Source organism: Terrapene carolina, unplaced genomic scaffold (assembly GCF_002925995.2).
Source record: "Terrapene carolina triunguis isolate 2854851 unplaced genomic scaffold, T_m_triunguis-2.0 Scaffold23, whole genome shotgun sequence".
NCBI lineage: Eukaryota > Metazoa > Chordata > Testudines > Emydidae > Terrapene > Terrapene triunguis.
Genome location: NW_020664374.1, coordinates 6,192,913 through 6,213,434, shown reverse-complemented (window position 1 = coordinate 6,213,434; position 20,522 = coordinate 6,192,913). Strand labels below are relative to the sequence as shown.

The 20,522-nt window shown below is 41.6% G+C and overlaps 1 protein-coding gene across 1 annotated transcript in view; it reads left to right on the top strand.

Moving 5' to 3' along the window:
- Window positions 1-20,522, top strand: part of LOC112102290 (protein kinase X-linked) — a 127,784-nt gene that overhangs the window by 100,517 nt on the left and 6,745 nt on the right. The window contains exon 7 of the mRNA XM_024193478.3: window positions 17,634-17,711. Within this exon, the coding sequence (XP_024049246.1) occupies window positions 17,634-17,711 (78 nt within the window). The remainder of the gene's footprint in view (window positions 1-17,633; window positions 17,712-20,522) is intronic.

Here is a 20,522-nt window from a genome sequence, read left to right as displayed (position 1 = left end):
TCACATGGCAGTGAGGCAGAACCTAGTGAATGTCTGATCTGCTGCCATTTAGCTTTGGCTAAACCTTCTACAGGTCTTTTAAAAACCTTCAGAACTTCAATTATCTTGACTTACAATTGCAGTCATCATCTCTGCCCATCTGGACTGAGTAGTGACCAATACCTCCCTCTCTGCACAGGGTACCTTAGAGTTGCAGACTCAAAGCCTGTGGGCCTGAATCTTTATCCATCCTGTGATGAGTAAATCCCTTTAAGATTAACACAACAGGTGTCTCTTCTACCTAGAAGTCGCATATACCAAGCAGAAATTCAGTGTGCCTATTGTTCTCTGCTTAGAAAAGTAAGTCATGATATATGAGGTGGAAGTTCTGTCTTTTGCAAAAATTCATGAAGGTCTCATCAAATCTTGATGAGACAAGCTCTAGAGTTCTGCTACTGGACAAGCCAAAATCATCCATGCCCCATCTAGCAGAAAAAAAACACTGAAGTTCAGTACCAAGAAGATGGTGGTTGTATTAATACCTAACCCAGAGGCCCTTGGTACCAAAGCCAACCCCAACATCTTTGCTATCAAAGCCATACCAACACCTCTGATGTCGAAGTCCAGCACTAAGAGAGGCCACTCTGAACACAGTGCCAGAGATTCTGGGAGGAGCTAAGTGTCTTCCTATAAGGAAAAACTACGTAAAGTCTCTGTAGATAAATCCACCAGGCCCTTGATAATATTAAGGACTGAGAGAAGGATCAGCCTGCAGCAGAAAGGACCTTTCCAGCAGCTAGCCCAATTCTGGTGATGTGCCCCTTAACATTGACGTCTGTCATGGAAGATGAATTCAGGGGAGAACTGGGGCTGTCATCAATGCAGAACAACCTTCTGATACCACAATAGACCCCCCCAGTACCAAGAGAGCCATATCCTTCTGCATATGAAGTCTGCTTCTTCAAACGATGGTCCCTATTGTATTCCACTGAGGGTTTACGCATGCGCACCGTGCGTCCAGAACCGGAGATCTTGAAAGTAATAGTGTCTGTTGGTCAGTGCAAGTGCCCTTGGCTCGCCTCATGGTTTCATACGAAGTGATAAAGGGCAGAGAAGACAGACTGTGGCACCAGTTCCTTCTCATCACTGCATGGTCTAGGTCGGAATTATTAGTGTCCTCTCGTGTGTGACGCACTTTTAAATATAGAGTTGTACTTAATTAGCTTAGAGTATTTTACTGATTTTACTGTTTATATAGTAGTTTTGTAGTTTACTAGTTTTAGGAGTAGAATTGAGTTCCTTGGGGTGGGGGGTGTCTTCCATGTAAACACGCCCCCATACTCACATGCGGATATTGGACTGTGCCAAAATCCCAAGCTCTAAATCTGCACCTCCTTCCTGCGTTCCTTCTTGGTCAGCGACAAACATCAACACTGCCTCTACTGCTTGGGAGAAGCCCACATTTCATCCAGGTGCAGTATCTGCCAGTCCTTCCCCAGCTGTATCCAAGAAGGCCAAGCTCTCTGCCTCTGGAAGTATCTCATGGAAGTTGCCATGACACTTCATTTGGACCCAGGCCAGGCAACCCTCCCTCCCGCCCCTTACATCGGCTTGCAGCAGCCAGGAGTATGCCTCCAGCTACAGAGTCCAGCACGGGCAGTACTATCACTATGGACCCTGCACCAGGACCTAGTCGAGAGGCAAGGAAACATGCATATAAGTATGGCAGTACGTTTCTTCCAAGACTTAACAAAGGAGAGGCTTCTTCCACAAGTTCCGGTCATGGGGAACCAGCATGCCCTAAAGCACACAAGCATGAAAAGAGACCACAGAAACCACGGATCTGTTGGTACTGGATACTGACCTACATGCACCGTCAACACTGGCATCTGTCTGAGCTTGAGAGCCATCTGTTTTGAGGAAGACTACTGCTGAGGAGAGGGTACCTTTGGCTCCAGAGAGGTCGAGAAAAAGGCCAGAGCCCCAGGAAGTGTTTACTCTGGGAGAGTTGAGGTGTCCACACCTTCTGAGACCCTCTACTTCCAGGAAAATGTTATCTCCTGCACAGGGTGTGCCGCAGCTGAGGCACCCTTTGCCCCCTGCTCCAGCAGCAGCAGACACGCTTCCAATGGTACCGCTGATGGAACTGAGCTCTGAATTTTTGTCTTCTGCTAAATCTGACAAGGGACAGGAGCCATCCATCCCTTCCTGCCACAATGAGTACCAACAAAGACCTTCTATATCATCCAGTATCCTCCACTCCTGCCACCAGGGAGTCACTGGTTTCCTCAACTGTGGGACCCACCACAACACCTTCTGGATCCATCATGCTGGCCCTATTGGGTATCCTTGCCCCAATATCCACCCTCAGAACCCATCCGTTCCATAAAAGAAATATCACCTATTTCAATGCCTCAGCACCTTCGAGTAGATGCTCGGAACCGATGGTGGAAGGAGATGAGGTCAGTCCAGTTCCAATGGTGCCACTGTAGCAGGAGAGATTCCAATTGTCCTCACCTGATAGCAGTGGCTTCAGCATCTCCCCCCATCTCCTGATGATTACCGCCAATTCCAGTATCTTCTGGGCAGAGTTGCGGGAAGAGCTACACATTCTGCTGGAGGAGATCTAAGACGCTCAACATAAGCTGCTGGACATATTTCACTGATTTGTGCCAAGTAGAGTTGCTCTACCAATCAATGATGCCATATTTGAGCCAGATAGAACTGTTTGGTATATGCCGGCCACATGCACGCAGCGGCAGAGAAATGCTTCTAAGTACTGGCCAAGGGGTCTGAGTTTCTTTTCTCACCCTCCCCATCCCCCCAATACACTTGTGGTCCAGGCAGTGACTGAAAGGACTAGGCAGAAGCATCCACGCTCCACCCCATCTGACAGGGAAGGTAAGCGGTGGACCTTTTGGGCCACAAGGTCTTCTCAGGCAGCCTTAAATTCAGGATCTTGAATTATCAGGCATTATTTGCCAAATACGATTTCCTCTTACAGCCAATTGGAGGACGTTGCTGAAAAACTGCCACAATAAGACCGGGCCTGCTTTTAAGCAATAATGCAGGAGGGGAAGTTAGTAGCAAGAACATTGCTTAATTCAGCGATGGACACAACAGCTACTTCATCGCGTCCTATGGCCACAGGCATAGTCATGATGAGGGAGTTGTGGCTCCATTCTTCTGGTTTTTCCAGGGAGGTACAAAACGCTATCAAAGACCTCTCTTTCGTTGCATCACATCTTTTCAACCAGAAGATGGATGACTCCTTCCATGCCATCAAGGATTTGAGCTATACTTTGTTCCTTGGGCACACCTGCGCCAAAGCGTAAATTCCACCACCCACTGCCCCCACAGCATTAAACAACTTCCCAATTTTTCCATCAGAGGCCTTACGAGCTATCAAGGAAGCATCAAAAGACTCAAAGATTTCATCCGTGGGGCCCGTCCTCGCAACCTTCCTCCTTCCAGTTACAACCCCCCACAGAAGAGAGATTTCTGAGGCACTCTAGAGCTGTCAACCACCTGAGCTGCAACCATTCAACCACCTCACCTCCTTTGGGGGGTCATCTGACACTCTTCATACCAGCTTAGAGTGCAATAATAATGAACAAGTGGTTACTAAATGTTATCCACCATAGCTATATGATCTAGTTCATCACTCTGCCTCATCCAGAGCCCAATCTCTCCTCAGGGACCAGTCTCATGACAGCATGCTTGCCATAGAGGTGGACTCTTTACTACAAAAAGGGGCAACAGAGTGGGTGTGACGGGTTGGATCACAGAAACCCCCTGGGAGCTGCCACCTGATGTGCCAAGACTACCTCTGCTCCTGTTTTCCCTGCCAGCTCAGGACTCCAGCACCCTGTCTTGCTGAGCCAGACACTCCCATCTGCTCCAACAAAGACCCAGGGTCTGAATTACTTGCCCCAAAGCTGCAGGTTTACCTGAAAACAGCTCACAGAAGTGTACTTGTCTTTAGCACTCAGATGCCCAACTCCCAAAGGGGTCTAAACCCAAATAAATCCGTTTTACCCTGTATAAAGCTTATGCAGGGTAAACTCATAAATTGTTCGCCCTCTATAACACTGATAGAGAGATATGCACAATTGTTTCCTCCCCCAGGTATTAATACATACTGTGAGTTAATTAAGAAGTAAAAAGTGATGTTATTAAATACAGAAAGTAGAATTTAAGTGGTTCCAAGTAGTAACAGACAGAATCAAGTAAGTCACCAAGCAAAATAAAATAAAATGTGCAAATCTATGTCTAATCAAACTGAATACAGATAAGATCCTCACCAGTTCCAGAATGCTCCCTTTTACAGACTAATCTCCTTTTAGCCTGGATCCAGCAATCACTCACATCCCTTTGTTCCAGTTTCTTCCAAGTATCCGGGGGGGGGGGGGGGTGTGGAGAGGCTCCCTTTTTAGCCAGCTGAAGACCAAATGGAGGGGACTCCCATGGGTTTAAATAGACTCTCTTGTGGGTGGAGACTCCTCTCCTCACTCCTATGCAAAGTCCAGCTCCAAGTTGGAGTTTAGCAGTCGCCTGGGCAAGTCACATGTCCATGCATGACTCAGTTTTTACAGGTAGCATTCATTGTTCACCTTGAACATCCTCAAGTAGACTTCTTATGTGGATTGGAGCATTCCAAGATCCATTGTCCTTTAAGTGTTTCTTGATTAGGTACTTAATTTCAACATTCCTTTCTCCAGGAACTGACCAAATGCTCTACTAAGGTTATTTTGAAATCAAGCCAGTACACAGCCAACATTCATAAAGTCGAATACAAAAATGATACATGCATGCCAATAGGATTAATACATTCAGTAGATCATAACCTTTACGGAGATATGTTACATGGCATATGTAGCATAAAACACATTCTAAGCATATTTCCATAGAGCCTTATGGGAGGAACTGTCACAGTGGGTTCCTCTGGAATATCGAGGGATGGGGTTTTATTCAACTTAATTCCTGATACCCAAAAAGAAAGGCGGATGGAGACCAATTCTGGACCTCCATCTAAGTTGCTTCATCTGTAAATCCAATTTTTGTATGGTGATGTTAGCCGCGAACATCCTATCATTAGAAGAAGGCATGTAGTTTACAGCTCCTGATATTCAGGAAGCTTATTTTCACATAGACATCAATCTGGCCCACAGATGGTTCCTGTGGTACACAATTGGCCTGTAGCATTTTCAGTACAGATTCCTGCTGTTTGGACTCACCACTGCTCCCAGGGTCTTTACCAAGGCTTTCTCCATCGTAGCAGCCTACCTCAAGGATTATGGGATCCTTGTATTCCCCTATCTTGATGACTGGCTCCTAGCGGTGCAGTCCGAGATGAAGCTCAGCTTTTAGCCCCCAAGTTGCTTGGACTCCTTTCTTCCCTCTGAGTCAGGTTCCAGACTTTGCAGGAAATCATAGCCTGCATAGTCAACAGTCCTTCTGTCTTGGCCAAGACCTGCCTATCCCTCCTTGGTCATGTGGACTCATGTACATACATCACTGCCTCCACTCACCTCCAGATGTGGCTTCAGAGAGTTTACTTACCCAGGCGCCACACCATGGATCTTATGCTGACAGTTCCCTCATGATACTATCTTCCCTCCAGTGGTGGACAAACCTACAGTGGCTTTGTGTGGGAGTCCTTTTTCTCTTCCTCCTTGAACAGGACTATCATCACTGACACGTCCCTCATAGGAGGGGACCATGCATTGGAGACCACATGACACAGGGACCACTGACTCCTCGGGAATCCAGGATGCACGTCAACATTCTGGAACTCGGAATGTGATAAGGAGGACATGCCAAGCATTTCTTCCATCCATCAGGCCCCATCATGTCCTTATGTTGGACAACACCATCACTGTTTATTGCATCAATAAATGGGGGCACAAAGTCCACCAGAGTCATCCTCTCTAGAATGGGCATGTTGGTCAGACGTGCAAAAGATCCTTTTGAGCAGCAAGAAAGAGTCCACTAGGCATTCCTACCAGGACAAATGAAAATGCTTCGCTTCCTGGGCCTAACAGAAGGGGCTTTCCCCAGAAGCAGTGGAGATTCCCCTCCTTTTAGACTCCCTCCTGTCTTTGAGGGCATCGGGTCTTGCCCTCAACTCTCTCAAAGTACACCTGGCAGCGATTAGCGCCTTCCCCACTCTCCTTCCTCTCCTTCCCCCCAGTGGAAGGACATTCTATCTTTAGACACCACTGACTGCTGGGTTTTGAAAGGCCTCATCAGAACCTTCCCACCCATTCAACGCACTGTGCCCTGGTGGAACCTCAACCTAATTCTCCTAGTACTAACAAAACTGCCATTCAATCGACTGGCTTCATGCTCCATGTTTCTCCTTTCCATGAAAGTTGCCTTCCTTGTGACTATTACTTCATCGAGAAGGGTAGGTGAACTTGGGACCATGATGGCTAACCCTCCTTTCACCACTTTCCATAAAGATAGTCTCTCTGCACCTGCATCTGAAATTTTTGCCAAAGGTCGTCTTCCAGTCTTCTCAATCAGCCCATTCACTTACCTGCTTCCTTTCTGAAGCCGCATGCCTCAGAAGAGGAATAACGACTCCATTCTCTCAATGTCGGTTGGGCCTTGGCCTTCTAGACCAAGGAAAGACCAGTAAATCTCCTAGACTGTTGCAATAGCTGAAAAAATTAGAGGTCAGGCAGTCTCTACAGAGATAACACTGCTCTACAGACAAAATGCTTCTGAAATAAATGTAGTCAAACTTTACTAATTCTGGGTCACGGAGAACGAAAATGATGCTTAAAATTGTTGATTGGCTCTAGTTTTCAAGATATGCTATTGGGTCAGTATATACGACCCTTGACTTGGGAATGGCGGAGGATAAGTGAGTTATAAAGGGAAGGGATCTCAATTTAAACCAGAAATGACTAAAATACATCTTTGACTGGATCTATGAATAAATCTATGACTGGGTTTGGACAGTAATTGCTTTTTAGGCAAAACAATGAATGATGCAATCTGAAGCTGGTATTGCGTCATACATGATATGAATTGCATCATGTTATTCCTAGAAGTCATGGATGATGCAATCATAACGAAGCTTACATCACTCTGCTGAACAAATTGCCCTATATCAGCTCTAGAAATCATACAGTGTCGTGCTCTCTTATTTGTCAGTGTTTGATTTTGCAAAGGGACACATTTCTGTTTAGCCAAAGTGAGCAGAGATGCCTCGTACTTGTGTGAACAGTGCAGATAACTTCTGCTATGTTTGTGGTGAAGTGACTTTTGCATCACAAAAGCGCAGTATAACCACTATGGTTAAGAAAGCCTACCACCTTTATTTTGACTGCAAAATTGGAGATCAGGACAAGAGGTGGGCCCCACACATATGCTGCAACACTTGTGCAACAAATCTTCGCCAGTGGTTGAACAGGAAAAGGAAATCTATGCCTTTTGCAGTGCCAATGATTTGGAGAGAGCCAACAGATCATACCAGCAATTGTTACTTCTGCATGGTGCCTCCAGTTGGGAAAGGTGTGTCAAAGAAGAAAAAGTGGACTGTGCATTATCCAAACATTCCATCAGCTATACGCCCAGTACCCCACGGAGAAGGACTGCCAGTTCCTGATACACCAGAATCATTCTCAGTTGAGTCAGACGAGGAAGAGGATGAAACTTCTGGTCCTGAACCATCAATGTCACAGGACCCACATTTTCTCCCATCCTCCTCCTCTGAACCACACCTCAGAACACAAGGTGAACTGAATGACCTGGTCAGGGATTTGGAACTACCCAAGAGTAAGGCAGAGCTGTTGGGCTCCAGACTACAGCAGTGGAATCTCCTGGCAGGTGATGTTAGGGTTTCCATGTTCCGTGACCGTCAAAAGGATCTTGTCCCATTCTTCTTCATGGAAGGTGATCTTGTAGCCTGCAACAACATCGATGGTGCGATGGCAGCCAGCAACATCGTTCACGATCCAGATGAGTGGAGACTGTTCATTGATTCATCCAAGACGAGTCTTAAAGCTGTTTTACTGCATAATGGCAATGTTTTGCCATCCATGCCAGTTGGTCATGCAGTCCATATGAAGGAAACCTATGACAACATGAAACAACTTTTGAGGTGCATAAACTATGACCAACATCAGTGGCAGCTTTGTGACGATTTGAAGGTTGTTGCTCTCTTGCTTGGGCTGCAGACTGGATACACAAAGTACTGCTGTTTTCTCTGCGAATGGGATAGTCGTGCAAGAGATTCCCACTACATCAAGAAAGATTGGCCACTCCGACAGTCATTGGAGCCTGGGAGGAAAAGTGTTCAGCTTCCACCACTTGTTGAATCAAGGACGATTTTGTTACCACCCTTACACATCAAGCTGGGTCTGATGAAGAACTTTGTCAAGGCCATTGACAAAACACAAGCAGCTTTTGTGGAAAATTTCCAAGGTTAAGTGAAGCTAAGATAAAGGAAGGGGTCTTTGTTGGTCCTCAGATTCGTGAACTTCTTCGAGATGATGCATTTGACCATGCACTGCGTGGCCAGGAAAAGACGGCATGGAAAACCTTCCAGTTAGTGACAGTAAATTTTCTCGGAAACAACAAGGCAGACAACTACAGGTTGTTGGTGGAAAACCTCCTCAAGGCATACAAAAGCCTTGGTTGCAACATGTCACTTAAAGATACATTTTTTGCATTCTCATCTAGATTTTTTTCCACCGAACTGCGGAGCAGTGAGCGACGAGCACGGCGAGCAATTTCACCAGGACATTGCAACAATGGAGAAACGCTATCAGGGCAAATGGAGCCCATCAATGCTTGCAGACTATTGCTGGACAGTGACAAGCGATGCTCCATTTAATGAATACAAGAGACAAGCCAAGAAGCGCTGAATAGGACTAAACTATGTACATAATAGTTTTTTGCCTTTTGTTTCATAATAAATTTGATTTATATAACCCTTTTGCTGATTTTTAAAGTGTTACATAAACGGGACAGGTGAAATATTATCATGTAAAGCAACCATAAACACATGAAAAGACCTAGGTTTACAATTTATTATTAAAACTCTACTATCTACACAATATTCATAGACATAAAATGTAAAAACTTAAATATCTTAGAAACAGTAGCTAATCAGTTGTTTTAATTGTCATATTTGAATTCAGCATATCAAAATACATAATAAACAGAACATTTTATCTCTGAAGCAGACGACTTCTCAAAAATTGTAGACCAGTGCTATCGGGACTGCCTCCACCCTCTACTAGAGCCCTGACTTTAACCATGATGTGCCTTTCTGGGACATATGTGGAGTGGCCACATGGAGTTGAGCACATCCATTTGCTATGCATTACGCCTTGGTGCAGGAGTCGGCAGCGGAGCTGTCCTCCACTCAACCATTCCGTCTTCATCCTCGCATCCTCCTCCGGTTTAGGTACTGTTTGTTAATCACCCTCAGTGGAATACCATAGGGACCGTCACTCAAAGAAGAGGAGGAAGTTACTTACCTGTAACTGCAGGTTCTTCGAGCTGTATGGTCCCTATCTATATTCGACTTTCTGCCCTCCCTCCCCTCTGCTGTAGGTCTGTTGGATTTGTGGTGAAGGAATTGGAGACACAGCCAGTTCACCCAGCCCTTTATCACCTCAGACAAAACCATTAATCTAAGCAAGGGCGCTACTACTTTCAAAATCTCCAGCTCTGGATGCATGGTGACCATGCATAAACCCTTAGTGGAATACAGATAGGAACCACACATCTCAAGCCTCCAATTACAGGTAAGTAACCTCCTCTTCTTAATGTCACGAGAGCATCAATCTTTGAATAGAAAATCTTCTCCTCAAGGTCACTGGCTAAACCACCTATGCCAGACTACCAAGAGGATCCAGAACCAGAGGCCAGGCAATGCGAGCACCCTGTAACATAACCAGAGGACCTCTGGTCTTTGTTTCTTGGTGAAGCAAAAAGCTTGGCACCTTCACTGGCACCTGATGGCTTTAAATCATTCCAGGAGCTCCTTGTGAGGATTGCTGAGTCTGTGGAGACAGAGAGACATCAGTTATATCTTGAAAAATCCCACAAGTTGTTTGATATTTGGTCAGCTTCGGATTCAGCCAGGATCACTCCCATAAGTGAGGAACCCAGCTAAGGTCCTATGGTAGACTCCAGCCATGATAACGCCATGTACAACAGCTTGAGAAAAGGTACCAAGTACCACCAATGGGATTTGAGTACTTTTGTATTCACTGTAACCTAGGCTCCTTAGTCATGTCAGCTATATACGAGAACATCTGAGTGAGAGTACTCCCAAGAGCAAGGTGGTTCTGGGTTCTAAGTTCATTCCAAAGGTGGTTTCCCCCTAGAAATTAGCTTCAATGAATCTTCACTTGTTATCAATTAGATGATAAGCATCTTCTTCTGAACATGAAAGCATACTATAGTAGGGCACAGGCACCATCTTTGGCCTGCTTCAGAAATGTGCCACTGTCTAAGATTTGCAAAGTAGCAATGTGGAACAAACCCACAGACACTTGTCAAATTTTATGCGCTTGATGTGCGCGCTAGATCTGATGCCAAGGTCAGGACAGCAGGACTTCAATAGTCAATTGACTAATCCAGCTGCAATTCCTCACTGACCTTGTCCAGGGAGGATGCTAGTTATCAATCACCTACAGTGGAATCCACACTGACTAGAACATCTCAAAGAACCACAGTTACTTTAGGGTAAATAACTGTTCTTTTGTAAAAGGCTCTGATCCAGAAAAGCACTTAAGCCTGTGCTTAACTTCTTATGTGTAAATAGTCCCATTTAAATAATTTTATCAGCTCACAGTACCAATCCCAAATCCACATTTGTGGGACTATTCAGAAGCTTAAAGTTAAGCATACAGATCCATGTTTTGCTGGATCAGTTCCAAGATAGAGAGAAGCTAGTTTTTTTTTCCCCATACTTATTGCTCATGACATTTACTTAAAAAGAAAATTAAATCTGTGCAAAAACAAACTACTGTTCTAAAGAGAGAAAGTGACACACAACCAAAAGAGTTAATCTGTAATAAAAAGTCTATTTACAGGAAAGAGTAATAATGTTATGTATCTAGAATATAACACATTAAAAGCTTGAGAAATGCAGCTCTAAAAACATTTTAAAAGGTCATTTTAAGAGCAATTATTTTCTAAATCAAAAGTCTCCAATTTACATTAGAAAATCGACCACCTGGTTTCCAACTGTTGATGGGAAATGATGGACATCTGTGCAAGTGTATTAACAAAACAACACTGTTGTACATGGCACGTATTGCCTTTTATGCACAGTACAATCTTTTAGCGTAAAAAGCCACAGAGGCCTAGCATGACATCAAGTAAGACTAATAAAGAGCAGTATGCTAGGGCTTCAAAACTGAAGTAGTGCTTGTAAGTTAACTATAGTTCAAGACCTGTTTGGCACCATATTTCCCAAGAAGTAAATTATTTAGCAATGTGATCAATTAAGAAAGTTATACAGAAAAAATAAAAATAGAGACATATCTGCAAGTAAAAGCTGTACATAGAAACAAATCAGGACATCTATTGAGACCTGAGGGACTGATCTGATAGAGCACTTGAGCTGAGGGTAGCAGTGGGAATGGCCAAGTGGAAGGTAATACTTAGGGAAGTAAGCATATCCAATATAAGATGTCTTGAAAACCTAAAATAAGATTTTGTTTTCATAGCAGAAGATGGAAGTAGTTAGTGCTAAAAACATTTTGGAACATTTCATTCCTTTTAGCCTTCAGGGAGGTATGAAGACAACTGTTAAGTCCATTATGTACTATATATTTATAGGCTTAGTTTTCATGTCCAGCATATGAAGTAGGCTAGAAATCTCTTTGGTGCCAATGTGTACGTGTAAGAAATAATGCCATATATTTGCATTTAAGCATAATTTATCGGTGTTGGAGAAAGTATGAAGGTTTGAAACCGCAGATGCAAAGATCTATTAGAATTCTAGCTTAATTGATGTAAAATGTATACATTTATAAGGCCAGACACTTAAAACTGATAGTTTGTTGCTGTCAGCACTAAATCTCTGCTTTAGCCATTGCTGGGCATAAGCATGTGAGTGAGTACTGAGATTGGGCCAAGTAAAATTAGTCATGGGCAAGACAATTACAATCATTTTCTTTATTAGGATATAAAGTACATCTGACGTTCAGTGCATTTTCATAAACGTCACAAATTACAGTTCGAACAGTACTGAACTGTGAAATTGAGAAGCTTTGGATATAGTATAAGGTTACCACAGTTTCTCAGTGCTAGCAGTGAAGATCAAGTGTGGTAGAATTGCTATAGTAACTGGGGAAAGAGAAATGTTCTGTTTTTTTGCACAGTATGATGGAAATCTCACTAATGCTCCTTACTGCAAAATTATGTAGTTTCACTTTTCAGAAATGGTTATTGCAGTATCAGGTCACATGGATGTACACCAACCAGTTTCCATTACAGATGTGTCAAATTCTAGCTACAGAAACTGGATGACTCTTTGGGTGTTCATAGGGAAAGTTAAGCAGTGGAAGATTTTAGTTTTGTCTCCTTTTGACAGACTAAAAAAGAAATTGAAGAGCAACTAGCAAAAAAACACAGAAGTGCAAAAAAAAAAAAAAAAAAAAGTACATCAGAAGCAGGAAGCCTGCCAAACAATCAGTGGGCCTCTGGATGAACAAATTGCTAAAGGAGCACTCAAGGAAGACAAGGGCATTGCAAAGAAGAGGATGTGAGGGAGATTCCCATACCTGAGTCATTCTTTCTAGATATGAAGAATGGTCCCAGATTGAGGTGTCATAGATGAGGTTTTGGAGCAATTTGATAAATTAAAGAGAAATAAGTCATGAGGACCAGATGTTCACCCAAGAGTTCTGAAGGAACTTAGCTATGAAACTGTAGAACTGCTAACTGTCGTATGTAACCTATCGTTTAAATCTGCCTCTGTACCAGATGACCAGAGGAAAAATACAAAGAGGGCAAATCTCAGCCCTCTCTGGAACCAGGAGATCAGTCATTCCTTACTTTTACACCTGTTTAGTTCATTAAATTTCCCTTCCCAATACTATTGTGCAGCTTGTGGATCTTAGACTTGTTTCAGAACCTAGAACTAACTGTTAACTGAGTCAAATGCTCGCTGACCACATACAGAGCTTCATTAATCTGTCTGTTTCTCTACTGACCTTGGGAGAGGGTCAGTTTACTTCCTCTAAGTAAAGGTGTAAGTAATCAGTCCAGTTGTTTCAGGCTCATTACTTTTTGTCTTTTTTCCCCTTGAGGTGAATTCCTGAGCTCCTTTTCTAGTACAGAGCCCCTAGCTGCTTTTCATGCACACTGGAGCTGATCAAACCTGGAACTTCACTGATAATTATCCTCTCCTCCCCTCCACTGCCCCCCCTCCCGGTATCCTTCATGTCATGGGCTCAGCGCTCAATTGTCATTAAGGGGATGTCTCTGTCTGATATGAAGTATGTTGTGACAATAATTGTCTGGTTTATTGAAGTCCCTGTGGAGAGCAGAAGAGATCAGGGTAGTGCTCTCACCTAAAGGCAAGAGCTGTTGGAAAGACCCTGTTTGCCTTACCTGGGGTGTTAATTGCAGTGGTGTTGTAGCTGTGTTGGTCCCAGGATATTAGCAAGACAAGGTGGGTGAGATAAAGTATTTTTTTGGACCAGCTTCTTTTAGTGAAAGAGAGAAGCTTTCAGGCTACACAGCTCTTCAGTTCTGGGAAAGGTAAGGCAGGTCAGTCTCTTCCAGACATACAACATGGTACTCCACAGAGTATGGCATCTGATGTTTTTTTGATATCCAGATGCAGCTTCCAACCATGGATATCTTTACTTCTCTAATGAGCACCAGGGATTTTTTTTAACCCTCATCTTACCTAAGGCTTTACATCTATGATGTACCTCGAAGACTTTGCACCAGCTATTTAACACATCTGACTTGTCTCAAGATGCCTTTCAGTCCTATGATCACAGGTCTCATGCAGCTGTGTATATCGTCCCCTGAACTCTCCCCCCTCCCCCCCAAAAGAGAGAGACTTGGGTCTATCCTCATGCCTCCTCTGTGGCCAAGATGGACCTGATTTGCAGATCCCTCCTACCACAGGTCCCCAGCCTTCTTTCTCAGGAATCAAAGTACCTCCCCAGATCTCTAGCCCCCAGTTCCTGTGATTAGATGCAATATAGGTTAATGGTCCAATGGGAAGAGACCTCATGGATTCAACAAGGTTTTCACTGGAGAAAAGCATGAAGCTTGTTATGACTGCCCAGCGTAATTGTGGCTGGATAACTTGCTCCTTTTGATGTTTGAATATTTGTCTTGGAAATGCACTTTCAGCTTGAATTGTTTGGTTAGTGGTATAAGGTAGTGGTTCTCAACCAGGGGTACATTTACCCCTAGGGGTACGTAGAGGTCTTCCAAGGGGTATGTCAACTCATCTAGGTATTTGCCTAGTTTTACAACAGGCTACATAAAAAGCACTAACAAAGTCAGTACAAACTAAAAGTTCATAGACAATTATTTGTTTATACTGCTGTATATACTATACACTGAAATTTAAGTACAATGAATTGGAATATAAATATTTATAATTATATGGTAAAAATGAGAAAGTAAGCAATTTTTCAGTAATAGTGTTCTGTGACACTTTTAAAAAATATTTGTCTTATTTTGTAAGTTTTTAAGTGAGGTGAAACTTGGGGGTACACAAGACAAATCAGACTCTTGAAAGGGGTACAGTAGTCGGGAAAGGTTGAGTCACTGGTATAAGGTCAGCAGTGTCAAAGAAGCAACCTGCTGTGGTGGGTAATTCTTGGAAGAAGTTTAGATAAACGGATTGAAATTTAGACCAACAGTGTGTGAGGTCTTGTGGTGTCCAAATTCTGGTGCAGTTAGGAGCCAAGCAAAGATTCTTCCATGTAGTTTAGAAAAAAATACAACATTTGGAGAATGATGGAGCTTCTTTCATGTGACAATGATCTTTCATTCAAGAGATGGGCCACTCCCACGCTGGTTTGTTTCCATGTCTGGTTGAGTGGATTCTTATGGTTCCCTCAAATCCTAGTTTGCAAGAAATGCCTGAACTGAGGATTATTTTCTAGTTCTGTATGTTAATTAAGTTAGGACTAATTTCACCATTATCCTTAAAATGGTGTGTGTGTTTCTTTTGCAGGGTTTAGGGCAAACTACTGTTAAAGGAAGATGGCTAGAGACAAAACCTAAAAACAGAGAAGTGTTAAGGGTTGTGCTCCACTAATAACTCATCTTCCTGTGTAAACCTTAAAGGATTTAAAAAAAAAAAGTGGAAAATCAACACTTTTAAATATTCATTTAGTACTCTTGCACATTAGCGAGCCTGTTGTCTTTTCTTCTACAATTCTGTCTTGGTATATGCTAACATTTTTTTTTCTTACCTCTCTCTAATGAAATTGCCCTAGTTACATGAAACTCAAGGTGCTAATATAAAGAAGACTAATGCCCACAGCAATTAGTTTTTGACTTTTCCATAGTGAGGCATTTATTAGAATAATTTTCTTGTGGATTATATCCCCTTTGGGTCACAGTCACAAAACATATGTTGCAATTGCCTGTAGGGAAGAGTCATATTAGGACAGTATTTAATGTGTTTTTACCTGCCGTTATTTCAGTTTAGCAATTGGAAATGAGAGCTGGCACTATGTGACCAGACAGCTCTCCATAGACCATCAGATCATTAGACCACCAGTGGGTTAGCAGGCCACAGTTTTAGGATTGCTGGTTGGTGAAGTACATACCCCTCATTAAAATCATTTGCATAGCTATCTCTATACTGTATATCTGAAAAAAATATTTTCAAAGTTCTTAATATTGGTTTCTTTTTTTTTTTTCCGGGTGGTTTTGATTTAAATCAGTAATCAGGAAGACTCGATTTAATCATGGTTTTCTACATAAAAGTGCATTCTTGTTGGTTGTTATAACCTTAATACATATTTTTCACAACTCAGAGATAGATGTAGATTTCATTTGTATAAGGTACATACTATACATTTTTAAAAAGTGATTTATTTTAAAAACTTTTCAGATTAGCTTTACAGCTATATCCGAAAATGGATGAATGTTTGGTTATTTCATTTACCAATGGTCATTGAAGCAGATAGTTCACCTCCCAATGACTTCATAAATATCTCCAGTTCAACAGGTTGATCATTAATATTTGGAGGATTTTCTTGCCATGCTGTATTAGGAGGAGAACATCACCAGACAGACATTTAAATTGTTTTATTTAACTAAAACTACAACGTTAAGTATTCTGGATTTTTTTTCTTCAACAGCAAACATATAATAATTTAACAAAACAAGCATATGTCCCTCGCTTCTCACATTTATCTCCAGACTTCTCCTTGTCCAGATCTATTCTGGCCCCAACGATCTTCTATTCATTGAACTTTTTGAAACTTTGCACTTTTAGAGAGAGGTAAGGGATTGACTCTGTGTACACAAATTTGCAGAGGGACAATAGAGTTGAGGTCTGTTATTTCTCGCCTCTATATATTTGTTTATTTATTTAAAAACATGTTTGCTGTTAACAAGCATGCTACTTCTGGAGACAAAAATCCACAGTTTGAGAACTGCAAAACTAAGCATCTCTGATGGTATCTTCTAGACTGAGCACTGACTCCCATTGGGTAGATAGAAAAAATAATCTAAATAATCTATACAGTAGGCTGTGGAACCCCTTAAAATTGGGTCCCTAATCCATGAACTATTGGAATTCATTTACAAAACTTTTTTTAAACATTACATGAATATACTGTCTCATACTATAGAATTAGAATTTATAATCCCTATTCCATGATGAGATACATTATAGCTCAAAGGTATCTTAATTAAAACTATCTTTAGATAGGTTTTTTTCCTCAAAAAGCATTTTAGCAAAAAAAAAAAAAAAATCCAATTGATTTTTATCCACCCTGATTTTTTTTAGCAGCATTACTTTACTTTTCTCTGTTCACCTTTCACAAGTGGTAAAGTGCCAGGAGGGAGAGGATATTGGAGAGAATATACCCCCTCAACCCAAACCTGGGTATGGGGATGCTCCACACACTCTCATGTCCTTGTACAACGTGTTTGAGATCTTGGGTGCCAGTGGATCTGTGTCAATGCAGATCCCCTCATCCCTTTTCTGGACTACCTTAATACCCTATGCAGAGCCAGGCCAGGACCCTTGCTGTGGGTACAGACACCACTCCGTCTATTCCTCACCACCTTCCTTTGCAGCCCAAGCTGGGGGCTTATGTGGCCCACGGCTTTGCACTGGCCCTTCATGCCACTGAGAAATCTTGTCCAAGGTGTATAACTAGAGTTAAAAGCTTTTCAGAAATAAAATAGCTGCTTATATTATAAATGAGTGAATTTGTGTAGTATCTAATTTTTTATGCTCACTGGTTATTTAATGCCCTTGTGAAAGCTTTGAAATGTTTTTCATATTTCCCTTCATATTATAGGGTTATGGATGACTTCTGGGCTTCTGTGAATTTTTTAATATAAAGTTTGAACTTGAGGGGGGCGAGAGAACAGCTATAATGAAATACATAGGTTAAGGTTTTATGGCATACACATTATCTTATAATCTTTTGTTTGTTTTTTGGTTTTATTTAAAGAATGGAGCAGATGATGTGAAAAGGCATCGGTGGTTCAGGTCTATAGACTGGGATGCTGTACCTCAAAGAAAACTAAAGGTATTTTGTACAAAAATCATATGTAGGCTATGGTAATCAAAAATCATCCATGCAAAATTTCTTCTGATACTATATAGGTGTATAATGTTGCATGTGTATTCAGTTAAGATCTATTACAGAATAATTTGAAATATATAGTCATATGATGCATATTGATTCTTTAAAAAGATATGCTTTTCACTAGTCCATATTTAACATATGCCAAATTGGTGTGGGTTTACATTACAAAATCCCTTAAATAATCAGAAAATTATATCCTGTATTACATACATATGTCTCATTTCACAAGAACTAGTTAATAGCTATTTTTCAAAAATAATTAGAAAAACACCTCTACCCCGATATAATGCGACCCAATATAACATGAATTCAGATATAACGCGGTAAAGCAGCACTCTCGGGGGGCGAGGCTGCACACTCCAGCGGATCAAAGCAAGTTCGATATAACGCGGTTTCACCTATAATGCAGTAAGATTTTTTTGGCGCCCGAGGACAGCGTTATATCGGGGTAGAGGGTATTTTATTCTGGGTTTGAGTCTCGCTGCTAAGTTTCAGTGCAGAGAAATCTTTAAATAAAATTTAAAGCATCTAGGGGGAAAATGAATTTATTAAAATTCTAACAGATACAGCAGCACTAAATTCAGCCAGTATAGAGGAGCAAATGTATGTAAAAGATACCAATATTTGAAGATGCTAATTTAAGTTATTTTGCAGGTGAAACTTCTTCCTTTTCCTTTTAAAAAAGAAAAAAGTTCCAGGTGGTACAATTCCACTTAATTATTAGTAATGTGATTTATTCCACCACATAATGTCAGTCAAGTGCTACTCAGATACATTTCTGCTTGCTTGCTTATGTATATATGTATGTATGTATGTATGTATGTGAAGCAGTAAACTTCTAGATAGAATTTCTGGATGGAATCATTGAAACTTCTTTAGAGCAAAGAGATTATCGATTTTTTGCTCTGTTTCATGTAGATGTTGTTTAAAGAGAAACCATATGTGGCTGTTTTATGTTAGAACCCTTAAAGCTTAACTTCAGATGTTTTATCCATATGCATTCATCTCATATTTTTCAAATTCTCTGCTTTAGAACATTTGGGCAAGCAAAACTGTGAATTTGGGGACACAATTCAGAAAGAGAATATGTTTTAAAAAGTATATAGTACTTAGAATTGAACATATCTGCATGAGAACTGTACTACTGAGATACTTTTAACAGAAGGACACATTTACTTGCCTATTATATTAAGCCAATTAATACCCAGATAAAAGATATATGAGCGCACTGAATGTTAGAGAGGAAAGCCTCAAGTCCAAACAGCCTTGATATTCTTCGAATAGCCCATCGTTTGGGCTATTCAAATACTGAATCCCAAGTTTGTGGTGTTCTAAATAAGGCATGATTAGTTCCTGTGAACTTCGACACTACACCTTATTGTCACTAGAAAAGATGCAACCATATCACAAACCCTCCTACTGTAGACACGGCTTATGTTTGCAAAAAAGTACTTTTGTCAGTATAGCTTGTACCAGTTCTCTGAGTAAAGTAATCCTTAACTGAAAAAAACCAATATAACTCTGTCTACCCCAGGACTCTTGCTAGTATGAAAATGCCACCAAAAATCACACTCCCTAACTGATGTTAATATACTGGCAAAAGTTTCTAATGTAGAGCTGCCGTCAGTGTTTTTGATGGGTTAACGTATGCATAGCTGTTCTTCTGGAGACAAAGGAAAGTCTATAAAAATTTGTAAGACCTTACACTTGAATATTTTTGATTTGAGAATCTGAATACAGAGAATTATTTTCTCATGGTATATAAGCTTTGTTGGTATGCGTTGTTCTTTTACTAAGAAAATCAATTATAAATGTGTAGTTTGGGGAAGAGGGAACAGGATAATAAATATAGAAAAGTAAATTGAGGCTAGGATTTTAAAAGGATCTTAAAGGAGTTAGGCATCTATAACCCATTGAAATACAATGGGAGTTGAGTGCCTAAATCCCTTAGGCCCCTTAAAAATCCCCAGCCTCAATTAATTCCCTTTTCTGTATTTATCATCCTGTTTCCTCTTTTCCCATAACACTTTTTTAAGATCCTTTTAGAATCCCAACCTAAAACTGAATCCAAGCAACTCCTTTCTCACCTTCATCCATCATCACAAAGGAAAAAAAAAAAGTTGAAGGGGAGGCGAATGGATTTTGTAGTTCATTATGCCTTTAATCAAAATGCTAAGCTCTTGTCTGTGAACCTCTTAAATGAAATCCATTCATGCTTCTTCCGAAGAACCCATAAAATTAAATCTGTGGGGTGGGACTCGTGGGAGAAGGTTTCTTCATCCTGTCTTGATTCTGGGACTGGAAGTTATTGGTTTCAGCTATGTTGATAGTAGATTCACAGATCTGCATAATGTATTATGAAAAGCATCTCATTCTGATGCCACCTGGGAGAGGACTACTACATTTTTCCTGCCAATCTGACCAGTGGAGCTAAAAAGCCAAAGGGGAGGAGCAGTACCGAGCATACTGGGCCGCCCATCTCCCCCTCTTCCCCCGATACCTGCAGCGTCCCCCCCGGCCGCACCCACAGCATCCCCCCGGTATCCCTCCTCAGCCGCCCCCCAGGTTTTTCTGAGGGGTATATAGTAAAAGTCATGGACAGGTCACGGGCCGTGAATTTTTGTTTACTGCCCATCATTAGGGTTGCCAACTTTCTACTTGCACAAAACTGAACACCCTTGCCCCGCCCCATCTTCAAGGCCCTGCCCATGCCCTGCCACTTCTCCGAGGCCCCACACCCTGCTCACTCCA